This window comes from Gymnoscopelus braueri, assembly GCF_963280865.1.
Source record: "Gymnoscopelus braueri genome assembly, chromosome: 11".
Taxonomy (NCBI): domain Eukaryota; kingdom Metazoa; phylum Chordata; class Actinopteri; order Myctophiformes; family Myctophidae; genus Gymnoscopelus; species Gymnoscopelus braueri.
In genome coordinates, this window is record NC_137613.1 from 38618175 (window position 1) to 38640703 (window position 22529).

Genomic DNA, 22529 nt, shown 5'->3' on the forward strand with positions numbered 1-22529 from the left:
TCAGTGGATCGCGAGTCACTTTTCCTGATGGTACGTTCTGTCTCTGCCAGATCACGGTGAAGGGGGAGAACCCCCCCACTCCTCCCTACATGTACGGCGATGTGCTTTCCCCTCCTCTGGGCACCATGGAAGTGACAGTGGCCTCCACCACGTCAGTCTCCCAGCCACAGACACAGAGGCCCACGGTCTCACAGACACAGATACCTGCCCTCATCAGCACGATGGACACACAGGCTACAGGTATGCTGATTTGATTCCCGTGAGGTGTATTGTTGACACTGGTTTATGGCAGATACTGCTGGATCCGTACGCAATGTTAATTTAACTCTGAGAGTGTACACATGGAACCAAAGATGGACCCTCCATTTGTACACTCAGAATTTTACTGTGTTGCAAGTTTTGGCGGAAATGAAAATCCAACCGGCATAACCTGTCCTACGGTATTTAATCAGTGATACAATTACCTGTCTTTTTCCATTTTGTGCTTGACACCCGATGCTCTGTGAATACAGAGCTCTGGAGTAGACTTCTGACTCCCAAGCCTGAAACACCCAGATAATCAACAACAAACTCAAACTGTATCTCACGTTTCTGCTGGCAAGAGCTTGCGTTTAAAAAGAAAGCGTTGAATCTAGTGGTTTTAACATTCTCAGGATGGTCAACCATGTCGTTGTACAAATTCACGTCCCACCTTTCACCTCTCCCTCACATCTTTCCCTCCTTTTTCAGAATAATACAGCCTAGTTGGTTATTATTAGATTGTGTGCTCTATATCTTGTCCTCTCTACGCTCTTGTGATTCTAGGAGCATAGGAATATTATGGCTATTGCCCTTAGCCACCCTTACTGATGATTCCTGCTACAATTTTGATGAAATGAAACCAAATAATTTGAATCTTGTATACTCTTATATGAGATGTACTATAACACATAAAACATCTTGAATTTTGTTCCGCTCTTTGTCTATCACTATATAAAAATCAACTAAATAAATACCTAAAATAAATTCATAATTCATACTGTGTATCCATTGTTGTATTATTTATAATAATTTGAATAATTTGTTTGTTTTTTATTACTTTGTGTTTTTTGTTAAGTGAGGTGAGATTAACTTTATAAACCCACAGGGTTTTCTAAATCTCACCTGCACATCCCAACCCAATGTTATGCTGTTGTCACAAACTTGTTGTTTTTAAAAATGTAAATCAAAAACATTAATGTTTAATGCCAAAAATAAAATGTTTGCTTCCAGTACTTCCAACCACAGCCAGTGTGAAGGCCAGTACCATACTGAGCAGTAAGACTCCCATCCAACCCAGGCCCATCTGTGTCGCCACCATCCCCGTCTCACAGGCCCCGGCCCAGGGCAAGACCCTAATCCTGCAGAGCCTCCCTGCCATGGAGCAGCCAAGACCTGGTAAGGGAGACTAGAGGGTGTGAGAAAGGCTGATGTGTGGGTAGATGTGTGTAGCTGTGTACATGTTGTATAAGGCTGGGCAGTCAACAGAAAATATATTTTTAAACCAATAGCCGACTTAATCTTGCTTGAATCGAGTAGCAAGATCTTTTTTTAATTTATATACATATATTTAAGATATGTTGTATATCAACACAAAAAAAATCTAATATATTTTTATGATTGACTGAATCGACCTGATTAACCTCTTAAGCCCTGTTTTAAATTTATTTGGAAAATGGTGGTGTGCAGAAATAGTGAAAATAGCCAATCTTGGCGTCCCCAAAACAGGGACGCCAGCTTGAAAGTGGTTTAATCTGTCTGTGGGTTTTATAAATATTTAAAGAATAAAGTATTAACACGAACCTGTGACTAAATAATAACTACACTGGATACATTTGGAACACATGTTCTTTTTTCCATTTCCTGAAAAGTAATGGTTTGGGCATACGACAGAGATGTTATGTAGAAAACCCCAAATCCCATGCTGTTGGTTTAATGTTTCAGCTGGCTGCATGAGTGTGTATGTGAGAGTTTTTGTGTGGTTTTCACAGGAATGTGTATGTGGTCATCAGTTTACAGAAATCCTTCATTGCATTCCATTGGTACTTGCTGTCATTGGTGTCTACATTTTTTGCATTGATTTGCCAAGGATGACAATGCCAAAATATGGTGTGTATGTGAGGTGGTGCATGTACTTGTGCATGCACGAGTGTGTCAAAACTGATCAAATTCAATGTTTTTTATTCTGACACATGGGCGTTTGCTGCAGACTTTGACAGTACGACCTGATAACTGCCCTCTCTTCACACTGAAATCTGTATTGTGTATTACTCCACTGCTTTGAAAAATATGAGGTCCATACAAGTAATTTACTCTGGCACACCAGCCCGACCAACATGACACATGGTCATAGTGATTCTCAACATTTTCTTAATTTCAAGGACGTTGCACATTCTTTATTACATTCTCTGAGTTACAGAACTGTAAGGCACCGTTTGGTTCCTAACTACCAATCCCCGCTCCTCATACCCTGCACTGAGAACCACTCACATACAGGACTTGTGCATAGTGCAAAAGAAAATTGAGAAAATAGAATTTCATAAAATGCATTCAGGTCAGTACACCTCACATTAGAGAGAGGACAATACTAGCTTGACATAGGGCATTCACCGAATAGTCGAATATTCGAATATCAAACCGACTATTCGACTATCAAACCACTATTTTTTTTTAATTATTATTATTATTATTATTATTTCTTTTAGTGGCTTTTCTACAGCAGACACGCAGCTGTGAGCTCTGGTGTGACCGTCAACTCACATTCCTTGAGTCGAGTCATCAATGCCATTGAAAAAAAAAAAGTTTTATTATTTTATTTTTTATAATCAAATCGATTAAACGAATATTTGAATACATATAGGTCGAATAATTCGAATACTAAAAATCACTATTCGTGAATGCCCTAAATGACCCTAAAATGAGAACACAGAAAATGTGAATGAAGACAAACCGGTTTGAATTCTCTTAACAGGACATGCAGTACAGTGTCATTTGGGGTTTTTAATTTCTGCCAACTCTCTCAAAGTGGAAACCTCATGTTGAATTCTCTGGTATTCATCGTTTCGCTGTGTCTGGAGAGTTGAAGGCCATTATGTAACGGATGGTTATATAACCGCTAAGTGATGTCATATTCCCTTCTCTTCATCTCTCTGTCTCTGTGAGCATTTTCAAAAGTTTCTGACATTTTATTGGATAGAAAGGAGGAAGAGATTTGAGGGAAGTTCTTGGGTTGATATTACTGCTCAAGTGTTCCCCAAATTCAACCTACAGTATGCATTATGCTTATTGAAACGAGGCTGTAATTATTTTACATTATTTTTATTTTTATACAAGAGAACAGGCAGCCATCAATTTCCATTTTAATTCTTTTGTTTTTTATTCAGACAGTGTAGGAGAGGTACATAAGTAAAGCCTTATTTATACTTGGTTGCAAAATGGCCGATCTACAAGCTTGCAACTAGTCACTGTCCGACAGGTTGTCAACTTGTTCTTCGGCTATTTTTGGTGTGCGCCAGTGTCGCGCAACCAACTACAAATCACACCTATAGCTCTGGTGAGATTCAAGCCTAGGCCGAACAGTAGTGCATGTGTTTCTGGAGGTGTTTTTAGTCCTAGCATTATTTTATAGGCAAATGGTGGTTTTTATTTAGCTAAAACACTGTATGGAGATGGAAAGCTAGAAGGGGAAAGTCTGTGGCTGCTATTGAACCAGAGATGCAACCATATGGCCAGCACACTAACCATTCAACCACCGGAATCCCTAGAGATGAGTTTTTAACCAGTATGCTTTCAACAGGCATTGTGTTCTTAATTTTACAGGATAACATGACATTTTGTCTAACCTAATAACTTTTCATTCCTTTTAGCAAAACCTCATCACATGACACACACATGACCCTAACAGACTCCCATTCTGGTGGCACTCATAATACGTAATTCTGTTGGGCTGAATTCAGTGAAGTGAAATCCAAATTAACTCTTTCAGTGCCAAGAGTATTTTCATAAAGTACTCCCAAACTGCCAGGAATTTGGTTTTTTTTTTTTTTTGTAATTTTGTAATTTTTCATTCAAATAAATGATCTGATTGGGGTTTTAAACCCATAATACAGTTCTACCAGTAGAGAGCAACAAATCGACACATTGATGATCTCGCTGGCTCACTCGCCCCCTCCCAAACAGGCTCACGTCATATCCGGTCAGAACCGGATGTTGACATTTTCGACAATCGTTGATCGCGCTAAATTACGATGCGATACACGACTACGATGACTGATCGTCACCCAGACCAAAGAGAGTAGACGTGGACCTCTCCGTTCGCTTTTTATACCGTGTGAAAAACCGTGACTTTCCCTATTCTGGCCGAAAATCACCGGAGAAAAACAACGTGACCCGGAAATGAATTATTTTTTTTTACATCCGTTTCCGGGTGAGTCTGATGTAGTCAGGAAGCGAAAGTGATCATGAAAAATAAACAGAATAACGCGACCACAGTCAAAAGTAAAAACTCGGGATTTCTCGTGCTGGCACTGAGGGTACTCGGGAAAAACTCGGGATATGTCGGGGCGTGGCACTGAGAGAGTTAAGACCAGAGTATGTCCAGTGATTAGATTTAGTGCAGTGGTTAGTACCCCGCGTCTCTGGATCCACATGTGCCTCTGCTGGCCTGCAGCGAAACGCCTTCCAACATTTCACGCTTTCTCACTAAGGAGAGAGCCTGGAGCAGGCAAGGTTTGTGTCTCCTGTGCCAAAAGGGAGGGAGCAGACGGTGTACTCTGATTGGTCTGTCGATGTCTCATTTGAAAATGTCAACAGGAAGTGGAGAGTGTGAGGAGGAAGTGAAAATCGTATAATACCATGAGTGTGTGTGTGTAGGCTATTATGTAACATTTTTTGTGTGTGGTACAGTATGTGTATAAATGAAAAGAATGACCAAGGGATATCTCTCTTTTCTCTCTCTCTGTAGTTGTTCTGTCTCAGTCGGTATGTTTGGGTTCGACTCCGGCCATCGTTAAAGTGGAGCCAGTATCTCCTAGCATCCCTCAGCACTGCTCCAGCCCTACGGCCCCGCCCTCCAGCAAGCCCATTGTCCCAGCAACTGCCTCATTGCCCGGCAATAATTGCAATGACATCGATGTGAGTGAACAGACCCAACAGTCATCCATGACACTCTTATCAGTAGTATTTGACATAAATAAAATGATTTAGTGCAGCGATTCCCAACCTTGCTAGTGGTCCCCAAATAATTCGACAAAACTAAGATTTTATATATTTAAAACATTTATGTATAATAAATTGTATATTTTCTTTAAAACCTTAAAGAAATTATTTGTCATTGCGATTCAGATAGGAACTTGAAGTATACTGACCTGATGTCCAGGATTCAAATCTGGACTCCTCTGGAGTTCTGTGGTCTTCTGGCATCTTCACTTTCAATCCACAGTTTTTTCTCTCTCTTCACTATGCCATCTAATAACATGTACACGGAAACTAAAACAGTTTTAAGGTGGGAGTGGGACCCAAATTAGTTGTGGCTTGCTCATATAAAAACTAAGAACATGAACAGTAGGCAGACAAATACTGAAAGAACATTTCATAAGATGAACACAACAAAACATAGATTTTTTAATGTGTAACAACGTGGACAAAGCAGGCTGTGTGCACTGATCTAACAAGCATTGCACCTGACGCCTCTTACGTGCATACGTAATAGCCATGATATGAACATTGCTTGCTGTATAGATTAAGCGAGTAATATCATGACAGACATGCATGTGTTAACACCCACTGTCTGTTAACTCCAGTGGAAAGTGTGTTCTCTGACTGGTACACAACTCAGTTATTTTTACTTTATTTGTATAGCCCTTAATCAGTGTTACAGTTTCAAAGGGCTTTACAGGCCCACCTTTAACAAAGGCCACTGCTACTGCAATGGCTTTTGTGTGTTTTCTTTCCTTATTGCTGGTTCTCGTGAGTTTGAGCTATTGTTTCATTTAACGTTGTTGTGTTGTGTTGCGTTGGTGTTTGGTGTGAGGAGGAAATGATTTAAACACCGCTTTAACTCTTCTTAAACTAGTTCCGCCTCTGCTCAAGCCTAAGTGTTTTTTCTCTCTTTTGCTGTAACTGTCAAGTTGCCACGTCTTTCACACACTCATACACTCATTTGCTCACACATACACACAGACATACTGTATGCCTAATTTATACTGTGTTTCCTGTGCCGAAAATAGCCGCTGTACATGGCATGAGACTCTGTCATATGACAAAGTATACATCAGGGTATGCAGACTATGCACACCCATGCTCTCTTCCTTTCTCCCCTTCTCATCCCACCCCAATACAACCCCATTTTTAGGTAAGACATGATATTAATTTAGGCATCATTAGACTGATGAGACATTTTCCCACAAAACTCCCAAGGTGTTTAAAGTGTGCTTATCGACCTGGCCAGAGTTCACATTATACCTGAACATTTCCCACCTGTGCCTCCCCTGCACTTTCTCCCTTTCAGCCATCTACTGTCTGTCAATAACAGAAAAACAAATACAAAAAGAGAGCTGACTGCCCACGCTCTAGTTTTAAGTGTTGTTGATTTTAATGTAATTTTTTTGTGTTGCATGTTGGGTAACACTGTTTTAATGAAACAGGGTAGATCGCCAGCTCGGCACCCTAGCGTGTAAACAAACAAGGGTATAAATATTTGACCAGGTCATGTTCTGCAAACAAAGCATATGAAACGTCCTCCTCTTCCTCAGATGAAGGTGCTGAAGCGGCAGCAGCGTATGATCAAGAACCGCGAGTCGGCATGCCAGTCCCGCAAGAAGAAGAAGGAGTACCTCCAGCACCTGGAGGGGCAGCTCAGGGAGGCCCAGCAGGAGAACGAGAGGCTCCGCAGGGAGAACCAGGCCCTCAGGGAGAGACTGGCCGGGAAGGAGGTGAGTGGAGGAGGAGTAGGTGGGAGGAGAGGAAAGGAAATGTGACAGTAAGGTGGGAGGGATTGAGCCAAATTCCAATACCTAAATCTCTGCTCAAATGGTCATTTTCTTTTGGAGCAGTCGAGACCGGAGAGCGAGTCAGAGCTCTCCAAGCCGCTAGCAGCGTCAAACAGCGATTGTACAACCAGTATACACTACAGCCTGTTCTCATCCACTCGCTTGAAGTGTTGACTGCCTATTTGTTCTGTTATTGGATGGACCGTCTCCTCTGGCTATGGGACGGAAACCATGACTACGCTGTCTGGGAGATGGGGGTCAAAGAAAAAAAGAAAAGCCATGTCGCAGACTTCAGAGGGATGTTTTAGAGCCAACAAAACTTTGATCTGCGTGCTCATATCCTAAAATGTAAACATAACGTGCCTACATGCGTGTGTTGAACAGTTTGAGAATCAAGTGCCCTACTTGATTCAACTGTTGAGACACTGAAGTGCATTTATATATCATTCTGAATAACTGATCAAAGGCAAAGCTACTGAAGCAACAAATTAAACATTTGATCTTTATTTATACAATGGTGCTGTTTGTTGTGCATGGTGTGGTCTAGAATGCAGGTCAAACAGCTCATTTATGTAATATTCATCCCTCTTGTACATGTGTGTTTCAGGGCGGTGACTCGGCCAACAATAAGAGAGCTGTGTGTGTAATGGCTGTTCTTCTCTTCATGACCTTCAGCTTTGGACCTGTCAGGTACTGTAGCATGCTAATTAACTCTGGAACAAAGACACAGCATGATAATTGACAAAGAAACAAATTAGTGTGGTAAACAACGTAAGATTGATTTGTTGAATTAAAGTTGCATTCCCATTGGACGCGGTAAAAAAAGAATCATGTTGCTTATATCGCGAGAGCTGTGTAACTAACTATTCAACTGACATTTTGTGAATTTGGTAATGGCAGCTGGAAAAATGGCAATAAATTAACAATAATAATAATAGTGAAAAATGGTACTAATACAATAACAGCCATCAATTTTAGGAAGCATGTTTATTTTCTATAATACATAGTGCTGAAATCAGTTTTGTCCTGAAATCAGTTTTGTTTTTGTACCACCAGCATCACTGACAGGAAGCTGCCTACGGGCCTACAGGAAGGAGTGGTGCCGTACACAGGAAGGCACCTGCTGGAGACGCAACCCCGTCAGCGTCCCAGCAGGGTGAAGTACAGGACGGAGCCACAGGAGAAGGAAGCAGAGACCAGGTGGACGAGAGGAGAGACGGAGAGAGACTCCGTCACAGAGGCCACAGAGGCCTACCAGTTTAGGTGGGTGCCTTTCCTGGATTTTAAGGGAGTCCCGCAGAAGGGTCAGTGAGTGTGTAATAATAATAACTTGAATTTATATTGCGCCTTTCAAAAACCCAAGGAAGCTTTACATCAACAAAAATAAGCAAACTATTTGCCAAAAGCCTGAGTGAGCAAGTACTACTTCACAATCTTCGAATGCTACAGAGTCTGCAACTGCGCCTCCTTAAAGCCGCGAACGGAAGCTGTCAATTGTTTAAATATATTTAAAGCATTTACATTTCTGTCTGTCTCGAGAGACTAGTGAGTGTGGGGGAAAAAAACCACATTTGATGACTTAAACACCTCAAAACATCATACCAGACACCTCAAAATATCATACCAGACAACTTGGAATGATAAACTATGACGTCTGTCCACCATCATTCAATGTTTCTCTTTCTCTAGAAATATGCAGAACTCTGGAGTTGCCATAGCAACGGCTGTAGAATGTGGCTGTTCATGTTCTAGGGTTGATTATTTAACCCCACTGCCTCACTGTCAGGAATTAACGCTACAAATTTCAGGTTGTTGTTTTATTATTAACTCACACAAAACCATGGGACTGAAGACAAGTGTAGTAAAAGCATTACATGGAATGACTGACTGACTTGTAAGGCATTTTGTGTGTGGCTTTGAACTCAGTCCTCCACATGATAGTGGCTAGACAAATTAGTATTTCCACTAGGGCTTCGGTCTGTTAAAATTAAGCCTGTTTTATACTTAGTTGCTCGTCGTTGTAGTGCACCGGTGCCATGACACACCACACACAACACAACCAAGTATAAATCGGGAATTACAGTTTAGAACAACTTAAAAGTGTCACATTAGGGTAAAGAATCTGGCAAAGAACAAAGACAAACCGGGTTCTTTCTGTTAGAGTTCAGTAGGTGAGAACTCCAGTCCAGGTGGTTTAAGAGGTCATGAAGTCAATAACATATTATAGATGAAAGGAAGCCCTTAGGCGAACTCCAAGCACACTCCTGACTTTTTGTATTGCTTGAGTATGAGTAGCAGTCATTCTGTGATATAAGGACTAAAGTGATCTGTGGCACTGTTAAGAACTTTGATATTCCTGATAATGAGTGTACTTAAACTAATATTATTGTGTGTGTATTCCAGGAACATCAGTGACGTGTTCAGTGATGTGAAGGACCTGGTTCTCCAGGACATTGAGCGTTACTTCAGCTCCTCAGACTGTCGCCAGTTTAACCGCTCTGAGTCTCTCAGGTCAGTCACGGCAAGAAATGAGCTTACCAAACGCCCATTGAGTTGGATTGGATTTGAGTATTTAATAAGGGTGCATAGGACGGAGGTGTACATTTAATTCATAAAAAAATAAAAAAGAAGTGTTCATCTTAGGCCGCCTGCTGGCCTAGCGCTCCAGGCGCATACCACATATAGGCTTTAATGCAGCGTGTCACGGATTCTAAATAATTAGGTTGTAACTATCTTGTTACATTCCTATGGCAGGAAAGAGGCGTGTGTTGTCACAGAAGTTTGACTCATTGAATATTTCCAACTCAAACCAAATTAATTAACTGCTTTTAGTGATCGATGTCCAGCTCCTCTCTACTCAACAATAAAAGCGTCCTTAACACGCCCACTTGCTGTAAATACACCGGACTATCAACGTGTCCATTCACACATTGAGCCGTTTGAGCCGAGTCGAACATTACACCGACTTAGCTCAACGGAGCTGGCAGTGTAAATCTACATGTCGGGTCTGAGTCGGATATTTGCGTTCATACATGCATCAGTTCAGAAGAAATTCACCAATGTCAGTTCAGTCATTCCAACAAAATATGTTTGCTTAGATCAACATATTTTATAAAAGCTACACAAAAATAAACAACACAGAAACCTGCTCAGTCACTCGGTTTCAATATTGACAGTCTAAGTACAGAGTACAGGTGGCACTCTGTTTGCTTGCTTTGTATAACTCTCTCTGTCTCATTTGCATGTGGCCGAGAGACACACACCTGGTCTACTGTAGTTCTTAATGTTTTTCTTCATTGAGAGTAATGTTTTTCTTCATTGAGAGTGACTGTAGCAAAGCCGGTTGGCTGATGAACTAAGAGACTGGATGCTTTTATGTGCTTCCAATCTCTCTCTTCCCCTGTGCATCTCACTCTTTGTGTAATTTCTCGGTCCATTCCACCTTCCAGATAGACACATTACCGTATTTTTTTTTTGCTGTGTGTGTTTTTCAGGTTGGCGGATGAGTTGCGTGGCTGGGTACACCGTCACCAGATCGACAGGAAGAAGTCGGGAGGAAAACCAAAGATGGCCAAGAAGGTGAAGATTGCCCAGGTGGGGAGCGCTACAAAGACATCACCTTATCTGGTTTCTGATTCTAGCTGGCTTCTGTTTCCAGCCCAAAGTGTCCTTGAGCAAACCACTATCCCTGTCTGGTCATTCTGTGCCTGACCCTTTTTGTACTTCCTCTTAAAGAAAGGACATTCGATGTAATACCATAAAATAGGATTAAGGATCATAGAAGTATTCATAATTAACACAGCCTTGGTTTCATGAACCCCAGATGAATGTAAATTGTTAGTTCCAATTAAATTATATAATATAAAATATAATGAACATGTATCAATGTGTAAAAGTTGATTAAAAATGTTGTTGTGCGGCAGAATAGTAAACTAAATTTTCATTTAGCTTTTTTTTCTTCTTGCGTTCTCTCACCACAGAAAGCCCAGCTGAGGAAGACCAATTTCTCAAGATATCTTCCCATCCAGGCACATCGTTCCATAGAGAGGTACAGACTCACTGCAGACAATGGCCCTGAATTGTCAATGTTATTCTGTTTACATGTGGAGTTTAGTAAAACTCTTCGTTATTCTTAACATTTTACATTTCTGTTAAACTAGTGCAGTGCCTGTTCAGTGCTGCTTGCAGCTTTGTTAAAGACTGCTCATCCGGTTAACTATACACAGTCAAACAGGTTCTCGAGATAGAAGACAGACATACTAAGATTCCTGGACTTCATAGAAAGATAGATTTACGATGTTTCTAAGTTTACTACGATGTGTACTACATAAGTTGTGAACAAAAATTTTGCTATCTGACACTTTACATTACTTTCTTAAAACGTGTAGAGATATTTTATGTAATATTCAACATGGATACTATTTCCGTCCTGATTCTAACACACCACTTCAACGGTACTGTAGATCTGTGTGTCTTAAGTATCTAATGGCTGCTCCATGAGGACGACCAAGCTCCTCGTGCTGTTCTGACCAAGTTCTGTTGTGTTCTGAATGCCAGTCACCTGCAGGTTCTTCCTGGGCCAGAGGTCACTTACAGTGAGTTCCTAGACGCCATCGATCGACGGGAGGACACCTTCTATGTTGTCTCCTTCAGACGGGTGAGCCAAGCACCAGTTCACCACAAATATGCATTTGATTAGATTACTTTATTATTCTCAATTCTCAATTCAGAAGTTTTGTACATCTGTCCAATTGTTCACGACAAACAATATAATAACAAAATAACAGTACAGGCAGTAAAGATAATGTATATTGTGTGTCCAGGATCACCTGTTGCTACCAGCCATCAGCCACAACAAGACCGGCCGCCCCAAGATGTCTCTGGTCATGCCTGCCATTTCTGTCAATGGTGAGTAAAGGCAAGAATTAACCTCTGTTAATTTAGATCTGTTAACCATGAGTTCATGTGGATCATTTGACCAGTTTGAGGTTAATGTAACTATTCTTATGACATACTGAAGATTACATGGAGGAATCATGAGTAAGCAGGTTTCTGCTTTGTATACCCGTCTTCTGTGATGCAGTTGGCACAAAGAGGATGTTTTGAGTCTGACTGACTTGACTGAGCATATCATTGTCACTGCGCAAATGGTGCTCAAACTTATTTTATAGAATGTTACCGCAAGCGCAATACTGGTCATTCAGTCAGGTAGAACGCACAAACATTCTGCACTATTTGAAGAGGATAAACACAGCAGATTTTTACCAGGTGCAGCCTGGTCTAGGAAGCAGACAATTGTTCAAGTCGCTCCGGTCCGAGTCCAAGTCGAGTCCCAAGTCATTTGGTCCCAAGTCCAAGTCGAGTCCCAAGTCGTTTGGTCCCAAGTCCAAGTCGAGTCCCAAGTCATTTGGTCCCAAGTCCAAGTCGAGTCCCAAGTCAATCCAACCCTCAGGTCCGAGTCCCAAGTCGAGTCCCAAGTCATTTGGTCCCAAGTCCAAGTCGAGTCCCAAGTCAATCCAACCCTCCGGTCCGAGTCCAAGTCGAGTCCCAAGTCATTTGGTCCAAGTCAATAATGCATTTAACTTGAAGGTTAAGGATGATTGTATTTTAATATATTATAAGAATAGTATAACTATCTGTGAAATATAACCCATTTATTTCACAAAATAATGTGTTGGCAAATGACCAATATTTAGTTATATAGGTCTCAATATGTCACATTCAGCCCTGGACTTCACTGACTGAAGTAGGGCATACATTAATCACATTAGATTCACAGAATGAATTTTACCCACAAGTTATTTTCATTCAAATGAAATGTGAATGAACTTGCTCTAATATTGACTTTAGTTGATGTTTCAGTCTTTAAAATATAGTATTTCTTAATTATTAAATAATTACAGCTTGTAGATTGGCTATTTTCACGATTTCAAATTGTTTTTAAATAATAATGAAAAAGGAACATACAAGATTTCCACCCGACAGCCATAATAAATAGCCAATATATGGTTCTGTATCAGTATATGAGTCCTTTTTTGCAGATTTCATTCTAATTGGCTACTATGCCTGCATATGAATTTCATGAGCCTGGGTAGGTCACCCTGGCTTGGCGGAGATATGCCCTGTAGCGCACTCTCTGCACAGCAGCAGCAGGTGAAAGCAATTCACTTAAACGAGGGTTGTGTTGCGCACCAAAAAACGGACTAAGACTTTATTGCTGTTACCATGGATAAAGTAAATTCGACAGTGGTGAGTGACTTTCATGTTTACAAGTACGTATATCTCGCTGGCTGGTGCTACTGTTGTTGTTGGGGTGGCTGGGGTCATAAACAAAACACGAACTAGTTGCATCGCCAGGCGTTGTGAGCTTGTAGATCTGCTATTTTCGCTTGACTCGCTTCTTTTGGGCTGGTTTTCCTAGACCTGGTTGCTTGTTTTTCCTCACAACACTGGCACTGATGATAACTAGACGGCAGCCGTCATAGAATCAAAATGACCCCGCTGGGAGCGGTGGTGGCGTTTGTGGTAGAGTGAGCATGGATTTGTATGAAGAGAGATTGCGCATTTGCGGTAGAGTGAGCATGGGTTTATATAAAGAGAGAGAGCACATTTGCGGTAGAGTGAGCATGGGGTTGTATTAAGAGAGATAGCGCATTTGCGGTAGAGTGAGCATGTGTTTATATAAAGAGAGAGAGCACATTTGCGGTAGAGTGAGCATGGGGTTGTATGAAGAGAGAGAGGCATTTGCGGTAGAGTGAGCGCATTTCACACACAGATCTAGCCATGGTTCACATGACGCTTGTATACAAGCGTCATGGTGCCGAGTCCCCCTGGTCTAAAGTTGTGTTCGATTTTTTCACATTGCCATCTCTCACATAAACATAAACGTTCAGATTTCAAATATAAAGTGCTTACCACCGAGCCACGGATGTTACAAGGCGATGCGGACCGCGATTAGTACCCGTATCTCCCGTATTGTTCAATAAAAAGCATTTTAATCCCATCGCCGGCCATTTTCTCCAAATTGTCTCCGATACTTTCAACCATGCGACACTAATGGTTGGGAGGTGTATTGCACTCTGATACATTACAAAAGAAAAAAAAAAGAAAAAAGAAAATGGCCGGCGATGGGATTAAAATGCTTTTTATTGAACAAAACGGGAGATACGGGTACTCATCGCGGTCCGCATCGCCTTGTAACATCCGTGGCTCGGTGGTAAGCACTTTATATTTGAAATCTGAACGCTTATGTTTATGTGAGAGATGGCAATGTGAAAAAATCGAACACAACTTTAGACCAGGGGGACTCGGCACCATGACTGTCATGGTATGACAGTCATGTTTCAGGGCTAACACAGATCATTCATAGGGGAAAAAACTAAACGAGTCATTAGAGTCATCTTGTCTCAAGTCGAGTCGGGAGTCATTGGCTAGCAAGTCCGAGTCGAGTCTCAAGTCTCGTTGGTCTTTTACCTTCCAAGTCCGAGTCGAGTCGCAAGTCTTTACCTTCAAAGTCCGAGTCGAGTCGCAAGTCGTCAAATATGCGACTCGAGTCAGACTCGAGTCGAGTCACTATGACTCGAGTCCAATTGTCTGCTAGGAAGAGACTGATCAACTAGGTCATTACTTTCTCAACACTTTTTCATCATTGGCTGTCAGTGTCCTGGCTGTCCTTTACTCCTTTAAGGACACTTCCCCGTTTTGCCTGTCCTTTAAGCCAATGGGGAGACGGGCCGTCCTCCCATGCTATGGGATCATACGCCCTACCCTCTCTTCTCCCCCTCTCTGCCCCTCTCTCATTCACTCTGCTGCGGCTGACGAGCGTGTATCGCTGCCGTCAGCGCTGCTCAATGTCGCTTGTTCATTCATTTGCTCCAGGTGTGTAGCTCAGAGCTCATTTAAGTGGCCATTGGGCAACAGTCTAACCTCCGCGACCGTTTTGGTTGACAAAGACGGCAGTAGTTGAGCCCTGTTTGGTTGCTACTGGGCATGCTAATGAGTGCTAAGTGCTAACAACAAATGTATGCTAACACACACACACACACACACACACACACACGCTCACAGAGAGAAGCACCTAGTATAATACGACTTGTAATTATTATAATCTTTTTTACTGCATTCTACAGTAACTCCTGAGTCAACACAACAGCAAAAAAAAATGCCATGACAGCATAAATGTGCTTTTGCAATTGTATCATTTTTAAATCCTGTAAAGATCTTACAAGACAAGACAATGTGAAATGCAGAGATAAAAACAAAAACAAGAAACTACGAACATCAGCTTTGCGACATGCCCAGACATGCCCTCTCCCTTGCGCGTAACATAAGTTCATTTCTCAGGTGGTGTTTACATGGTTATTACTTAGTGGAGGTGTTATTGTGTTCTTACACTTCATGTGAATGCACTCTTTGAGTTTCACTTTGTATGAATCGTGCAGTGGTTCTCAAAGTGGGATCTGGGGACCCCCAGGGGTCCTTGAGGGGGTTCCAGGGGGTCCCCAGCAAAATTATTTAATATAGCATAAAAAAAAGTTAAACAACATTAACCCTACTTTGTACTTCAGCTTTTGTGCACTTGTAGATCTGCTATTTTTGCACATCATCTCTTATGGGGGTCCCTGGGACACAGTCTTTTCAGATTGAGGACCACGGCCAAATACATTTCAAATTGGGGGTCCTTGACATAAAAATGTTTGAGAACCACTGCAGTATTGTACATAACTGTTTCCCTCCCACAGAGAGCCTGTACAACTCGTCTCAGGGCTATGAGATGATGATGCAGGTGGACTGCGAGGTCATGGACACGCGCATCGTCCCCATCAAGTCCTCCGCTGTCCCCCCGTCCCTCCGGGACCCCCCGCCCCGCCCCCCCTCCTCCGACCCCGCTGCCACCCACGGGAACCACACCTCCCTCCGCGGGCGGCACCAGCACCACCAACAGCATCACCATCAGCCCTTGGCGACCGCTCCGTCAGCGCGACACCAGTTCCCCGCTGGTGGCCGACGGCGGGCGGAATACCTCATCAGCCAATCGGAAGGGGTCTGAGAGGCGTCACCGGTGTGGCCCGAAGGTAAAAAGGGATTAGGGTGTGTAAAGGTTTACTGAGGGTAGCAAAGATGGCGAAAGTTAAAACAGTTAAGCATAATTTTGTGCTTGCGACAAAAGCAGATCTATAAACTCAATTTATCGTGGATGTGATGCATTTTGAGCTTGTAGATTTTATTATTTTTTCGCTGAGCGACACTGTCGTGTGACGAAATTTGACTTCAGAGGTCAAAACGCTTAGACCGCGAGACTGAAATACGTCTCTCCACATCTCACACCAAGAAGGGCACAAATTGCTAATCTGATCATTTAATCTTAAACCGAGAAACGCCTAAGAGGATTTCAGATTGTGAGATTGACATACTGTACCATCTTGTCGTCAACAAGTACTGTAGCTCCCTGGAAATTTCCTTTTGTGGGGAAACTAGAAGAGAATGAGAAATAGATTAGAATGCCTTTAATACCCCATGAAGGGAAAATCTAATTCTGCATTCTAACCTATTGATTGACTTGAATCAAACCTATACACAGTTAAGATAGTAATCCAGTAGTTACTATATACCTTGTGTTACAGCCTCCAGGTAAATTATACTTTGATCTTTATTAGATTAGATTAGATCTATTAGATTGGGGGCACTGAAAAGATAAATCATTGCCTCCTTGGGAGATTCTAATATATACGTAAATGTATGTTTCTGAAATAAACTAAAAAGCAGACAACAGCAGCACACTGCACTTAAACCTGGTGCTGCTGTCTTTAATATTAAATCATTAAGTATATGTGGTATCGGGACCCCAGCATCTTCTATGCAGCCAGCATTAGAACAGTGAAACAAAATGTACCTGTTTTTGCATTAGATAAATGTTTAATGTTTAATCAAGAGGAGTTTGTCACTCAGGCTTACAGGTACAGTAGTGTATTATTACTCAAAAACATTTCAAAAGCAGAGGCAGGATGGTTAGTTGATGGATATTGTGAACATCAACTTTTGGTTGGTAACTTTTACAGAACACAATCTAACAGTTTGAAATCCTGTAAAACCAAAAACAATGTCACCAGCAGAAACGCCATAAAGGGAACTTGAGCTCACTGTTCAGACAGTCGTACGAGTGACAGTCATACGCCGAAGCATAAATCAACCGCTAGGCACTCTTGACTGTAAGTTAAATTTGATTGGCCGGTATGCTTTCTACACCAAGGCTCTGGTGGGCCAATAGGGGTGGAACTTGCGGAAGTAACCAAGGGACCATGCCATGGCCCATATATTTTACATAATGTGTTATATGCAGGGTTCGATTTGGAGGACAAATAGCGTGACAAATAGTGCCGTTGTACAAGCTCACAAAGTGTGTGCTATTTTCGCTTAATTATTTCTTTTTTGACGAAATTTGGGGACGCTTAATACCCCCCCTTCCAGCAAAACGAACCCTGGTTATATGTAATGGGGCCCAGAATTCTAGACGGCTCCCCTCTGCGGAGGAATAGCAGTGGTCATACGTTGGTACAGCTGAAAATAGTAATACCCTTGACTTCACTACTGATTCTTAAGACTTGTAGACTTTTCTTTTTTGTATTTGTGTTGTTGTTCTCGCTTGTAATTAGTCTATGTTCAGATTACCAGACACATGCGATCTGTATGTGAGTGAGTAATCAAAACTTGCAATCAAAAGGTTTTGTTCCAAATAATAGGAGACCTAGGTTAGCTGGACAACTGGGTTTGAGAACAATGGGTCTATACCGCTGCCTTATTAAAGGCAAACAGCTGTATAGGCTTATTGTATGTTTTTAAAATGAAAAGGTCATGGCAATAGTTGAACTTTGACCACTAAATACCACTAAAAATATATTATCCTCTTCTGTACCATACATTTTGAGAGACAGGAGAGCTGTCTTTTCACATTGCATTGCAACATCACAGTTGCAAAAAAACTACAAACACAAACACACACACTGACTGTCTAACTTAGATCCTAATTTGTTTGTGGCAACTTTTAGATTTGTATTTTTGTTTTGTTTTATATACAAATCACTTTATAGTTTGAACTGAAATTATTTAATATTTGTAAATATCAGTGTTTATGTAGATATTTGTTTGTTTTTTCATACCCTTCATTTTTTTAATATATGTTTTCCAACCTTTTGGAAAGAAAACAAAAAATACAAAAAACAAAACAAAAAACTGGGTCCAGGGTTAAGGTGTACCAGTGAATAGATGGATAAATCTTGAATTCTATGCCTATATTACAATTCACAACAGATGGCCACACCCATTCTGTCATAAGATTATCTTGCAGAGAACAGAGTTGTATTTATGAAGATTTAAATACAGATTTTATATGCACAAAGACCATTCATAGAAGGCTATGGCTGACACATAGAAGAATATGCTTTGAAGAAATGTCTTAAATTGCCCCAAACATACAAATGTTATTGCCAACATCATCTGCCGCTAGACATTTTGAAATGTTGTGACTTTGAGATCAATATTTTAATTTAGCTGTAAAACCTCCCTTCTGTCCCTAAATATGATTTTCTTTTGACCAAAATGGTTAGAATTTTGTTTAAATACAGTGAAAATTTGAAATGTGTGTATGGTGTCTCTAGTCCTTTCCTGTGCTTGCTTTTGGCAGTTTTGTTATGTAATTGATGCAATGTGTCTTCACACCAAATACATTTCCAAAAGTAGCTGGCATAGAACATGGAGCTAGGTTGCGGAGCAAATCTGTCCATTGCTATAGCTCTTGTTTCTTTCTTTCCCTCTGTTTATCTGGCTTGGCCAGCGGAAAGCACTGCACACAGACTGCACTTAGCATCAGTTTGGCTGGAATAAAAAAATACTTCCTTTGAGAATATAAGTTGAATATAGGCCCTTTTTCCAATTTGTTTTATTTTGATCTTAGAACAAAGGACTCTTGCGCACTCATCTTCACTTGCAATTAAGAACTATTTATTGAGAAAGTTTTGGTTCAAAGACCTTCATCAGGTCATGAAGATATTTTACCAAAAATGTCCCAATATTTTCTTCCAACTGCAGGTGAAGAAGAAAGTGTGCAGGTGTCCTTTGTTCTATAATACTTAAGTCTTCTCCAATGCACCTGTCAATCTATAGGTGTGCAATAATTATGATCTTTTAGACGTTTTTTTTTTTTTTTTTATATCTGCAATATTTGAACTGCTCTTTTTGTCTAAAAAAAATGAAACGATTAAGGAAAAAAGTTGATATGAAGCTACTGTTTTTATATTAAGCTTTTGTTATTGGGGATTAAAAGTGTGGGTCGGAGGGCTGTAAATGATTTAATCCTGCTGTCATATTTTATACTCATTAGGCCAGAAGTTTTTATGTTGTTGAATGAATGCTACTGCGTAAGTTTAGAATTGGTTAATATGCCTGATCCAGCTGGCATCCAAAAATAATCCAAATAGTGGGCCATGAAGCGTTCTCACTGGGTTGTGAACAAAAAATCGACCAAGATAGACCATTATTGTGTTTTCAATTCCATTGGTTCTCAACTCGGATCCTTGGGACAAAGACGGGTAATTAACCACTTAAACCCTCTATTCTTTGTGAAACAGACCTGAGTTACAACTGTACTTGGACCGCTTTCCTCCACCACAACACATTTCATCACCACAAATAGCTGATCTACAAGCTCACAATGCGTTGCGAGCTTGTAGATCGACATCGGGAATAGGAATGCTGGGGTTCAAGTGGTTAAATACATTCACCTGGTGTGTCTAGTCTGAGTCAGTCCATGATGAGACGGCCAGTTTGAAAACTAGCAGTAGAATGTGTCCCCAGGACTAGACTGATATTTGGGATATGACTTTGGATGACTGGGATTCCAGCTTAAAAGTAGTTAAGAACCCTGGGTAAAATCAAATACATTCCCTTTGGCTTGAACATGTTTGTTCATAACACACACACACACACACACACACACACACACACACACACACACACACACACACACACACACACACACACACACACACACACACACACCCCTACATTAAAGGACAATAAGTCCATCAATTCTTCATGTCAGTCACAACATTGTTCATTTATTGTACATGAATGTTATTTTACTGTTAATAGCTGTATTTTCATAATGTTTACATTTTGTCCTAAATTACTAAAATGTTAATGAACTTACCTGAATTATTACCAGTTATCTTAGCCAAGCAACTGTGCAGCTAACAGGTCATGGACATTTGTATTTAATTAGAAAATCTATATTGCTCCAGGGACTATTCTCAGTTACACTTTTCAAATACATCTGCGGTTTGAAATGCATTAAAACGGGGCATTCATGGGGCATTCATGGGTAAAAACGTTCCTGACCTACAGGCTAAATGGTCTGTGTTGGCTTGAACCGATTCAACTTCATCTTCTTCTGAACATCATATTTATCTTTATCTTCACATATTCTTCTTCTGTGCTTGGACCCCTTTAATTGCCGTTTGCAGCTAATATATATTAATGTAAATGTTTGTTTTTATACACCTGATGTACTAAATTGAATGTACTGCAGGAAGTAAAAATAAACATTTGCAGGGGGTATTCACTTTAAGTCCAGTTATCTCCAATGTATAGGTCTCACTCATACACCTGTACAGGTACACTCTCTCTCTCACACACAGACAGACACACACACACACACACACACACACACACACACACACACACACACACACACACACACACACACACACACACACACACACACACACACACAAGCAGCGCCTTGAAGCATGCAATCTGTGGTAACTAAAGTAATGATGTAAATATGGTTTATGCCTTTTGACTTTTTTTACATTTTCTTATTTAAATGTCATTTTCATAACATGTATATGTACATCTTTCTAGTTTCCTCCTTCCCTAATTATGAATGAGATGTTTTGAACTGCTGCCTTTCATGTTTGTAGAAAAATGAAACGTTGAATTTAATAAATAAAGATATACGTACAGTTCTGTTTTATTTTTATTTGGCCTTTGCTTCTGAGGTTATATGACACTGTCACAGTACCACGGAACAGAGGGCTAATGTGATTTGTTTTTGGTCAAAGTTTGTGCCCTTGCACAATAATGCACAGCAAAATCCTCAGTGTTAATTTAGCTCTTAGAATTAAATTAAAAGTTCTATTTATTTATTTCTATTGTATTTATACAGTCTCAGAGTTGAATTAACAATGATGATTGGTGTGTCCTTGAGCAATACACTGAACCCCTAACTGCTCTTGACGAGCAGCCTCGTACCTTGCATGGTTTCCTCTGCCGTCAGTGTGTGAAAGTGAAATACATTGTAAAGCGCTTAAGAGAAGGGCACTAGGTAAATCTAAACATAAAAAAACAAGAAACCAATCCAGGCCTGCACTGGAAACAAGAATCCATGCGTCCATGTGCTTTGCTTTTTGCTCACTAATGTTTACTGATTCTGAACCACTTAGTTTATCAGATTACAGTTTATTTTTGTGGATGATGTAGTGGTACCATGGTATAGTAATCGGCTCCCTGATTTCCCCACACAATCTCCATCTTTCAGTCTTGTTCAATCTTATACCTCCTCGTCTCCTACTGTGCCTCTTCATGTGTACCTATCACCTTCCAATCCCTATAAACCAGCCCTCTTGACTATGGGAACAGACAGAGGTGCATAATTAGCCTGTTGGAATGCTGCTTCTAATAAGCTGCAGTTTAAGATTTGCAATGAAGGTGGAAAATGGTGCGTAATGTAATGGCCTCAATTTTCCAAGAGCAAAACACTGTTGTGCTTGATGAAGAGAAACCTAAGAGTCTTCTTCTTGGGCCCGGCTGCTGGCCAATATGTATTGGCGTGTGTTTTGGGTGAAATGCCATGACACACACATACAACACGGCAACTTAACATCTGTCTACCTTAGACCAGGTCAGTTTCAGATAATGGTCCAGTTCAGGCTTGGTAATGAGGGTTTGAATCCCCCAGAGGTCTGAGACACTAAAAGTAGGGAGACTCCTTTGAGTTGTGAGCTGGCCAACTAGTGTGCTGTTGTAAATACTGGGCAGTAAACCTTCAGGTGATGGAGGAAAGATAAGAGACTTGGGTTAAGTGTCGTAAAAGTTAGTGTTCACATGCTCCTGGGCGTGGTGAGTGAATGAATGGGTAGTGCATAGAGCTGAAACCACTATTGGTGGTTCCCGACCAGTCCCATTCCCTTTGTAAATGTTGTGGCAGAGGACCAGGCAGACTAAAGGCAAAACAAACTCCCATGTTTGGTTTGATGCTCAGGCAATCGCAAGTGCAGAATATGTCTTGCCAGAGATCATCATTCAGTTGAATACCTATTGAAGTGTGGTGTGTGGGCTTTTTCTGAGAAACTCTGGAGAGAATAACCGTGGGTATTAACGTGTGTGTGTTAAATTGATCGTCAAACTCTTGGAATTGCCTTATTGCTCAGGTGTTGAATCATCATCCACAGCTAGGGGGCAGCAGAG

At 41.0% G+C, this 22529-nt stretch overlaps 1 protein-coding gene across 5 annotated transcripts in view; it reads left to right on the forward strand.

The window, feature by feature from the left end:
• Positions 1 to 20993, forward strand: part of atf6b (activating transcription factor 6 beta) — a 30086-nt gene extending 9093 nt beyond the window's left edge. For 4 of the 5 annotated variants that reach the window (XM_080441364.1, XM_080441365.1, XM_080441367.1 and 1 more), the window contains exons 6-17: positions 51 to 240; positions 1252 to 1416; positions 4982 to 5151; positions 6771 to 6950; positions 7615 to 7697; positions 8064 to 8270; positions 9411 to 9518; positions 10502 to 10601; positions 10988 to 11055; positions 11565 to 11664; positions 11831 to 11915; positions 15749 to 20993. In XM_080441364.1, the coding sequence (XP_080297490.1) occupies positions 51 to 240; positions 1252 to 1416; positions 4982 to 5151; positions 6771 to 6950; positions 7615 to 7697; positions 8064 to 8270; positions 9411 to 9518; positions 10502 to 10601; positions 10988 to 11055; positions 11565 to 11664; positions 11831 to 11915; positions 15749 to 16056 (1764 nt within the window). In that variant the 3' untranslated portion in view covers positions 16057 to 20993. The remainder of the gene's footprint in view (positions 1 to 50; positions 241 to 1251; positions 1417 to 4981; positions 5152 to 6770; positions 6951 to 7614; positions 7698 to 8063; positions 8271 to 9410; positions 9519 to 10501; positions 10602 to 10987; positions 11056 to 11564; positions 11665 to 11830; positions 11916 to 15748) is intronic. The other variant, XM_080441366.1, reaches the window with a different exon arrangement.
• Positions 20994 to 22529: the final 1536 nt, after the last annotated feature.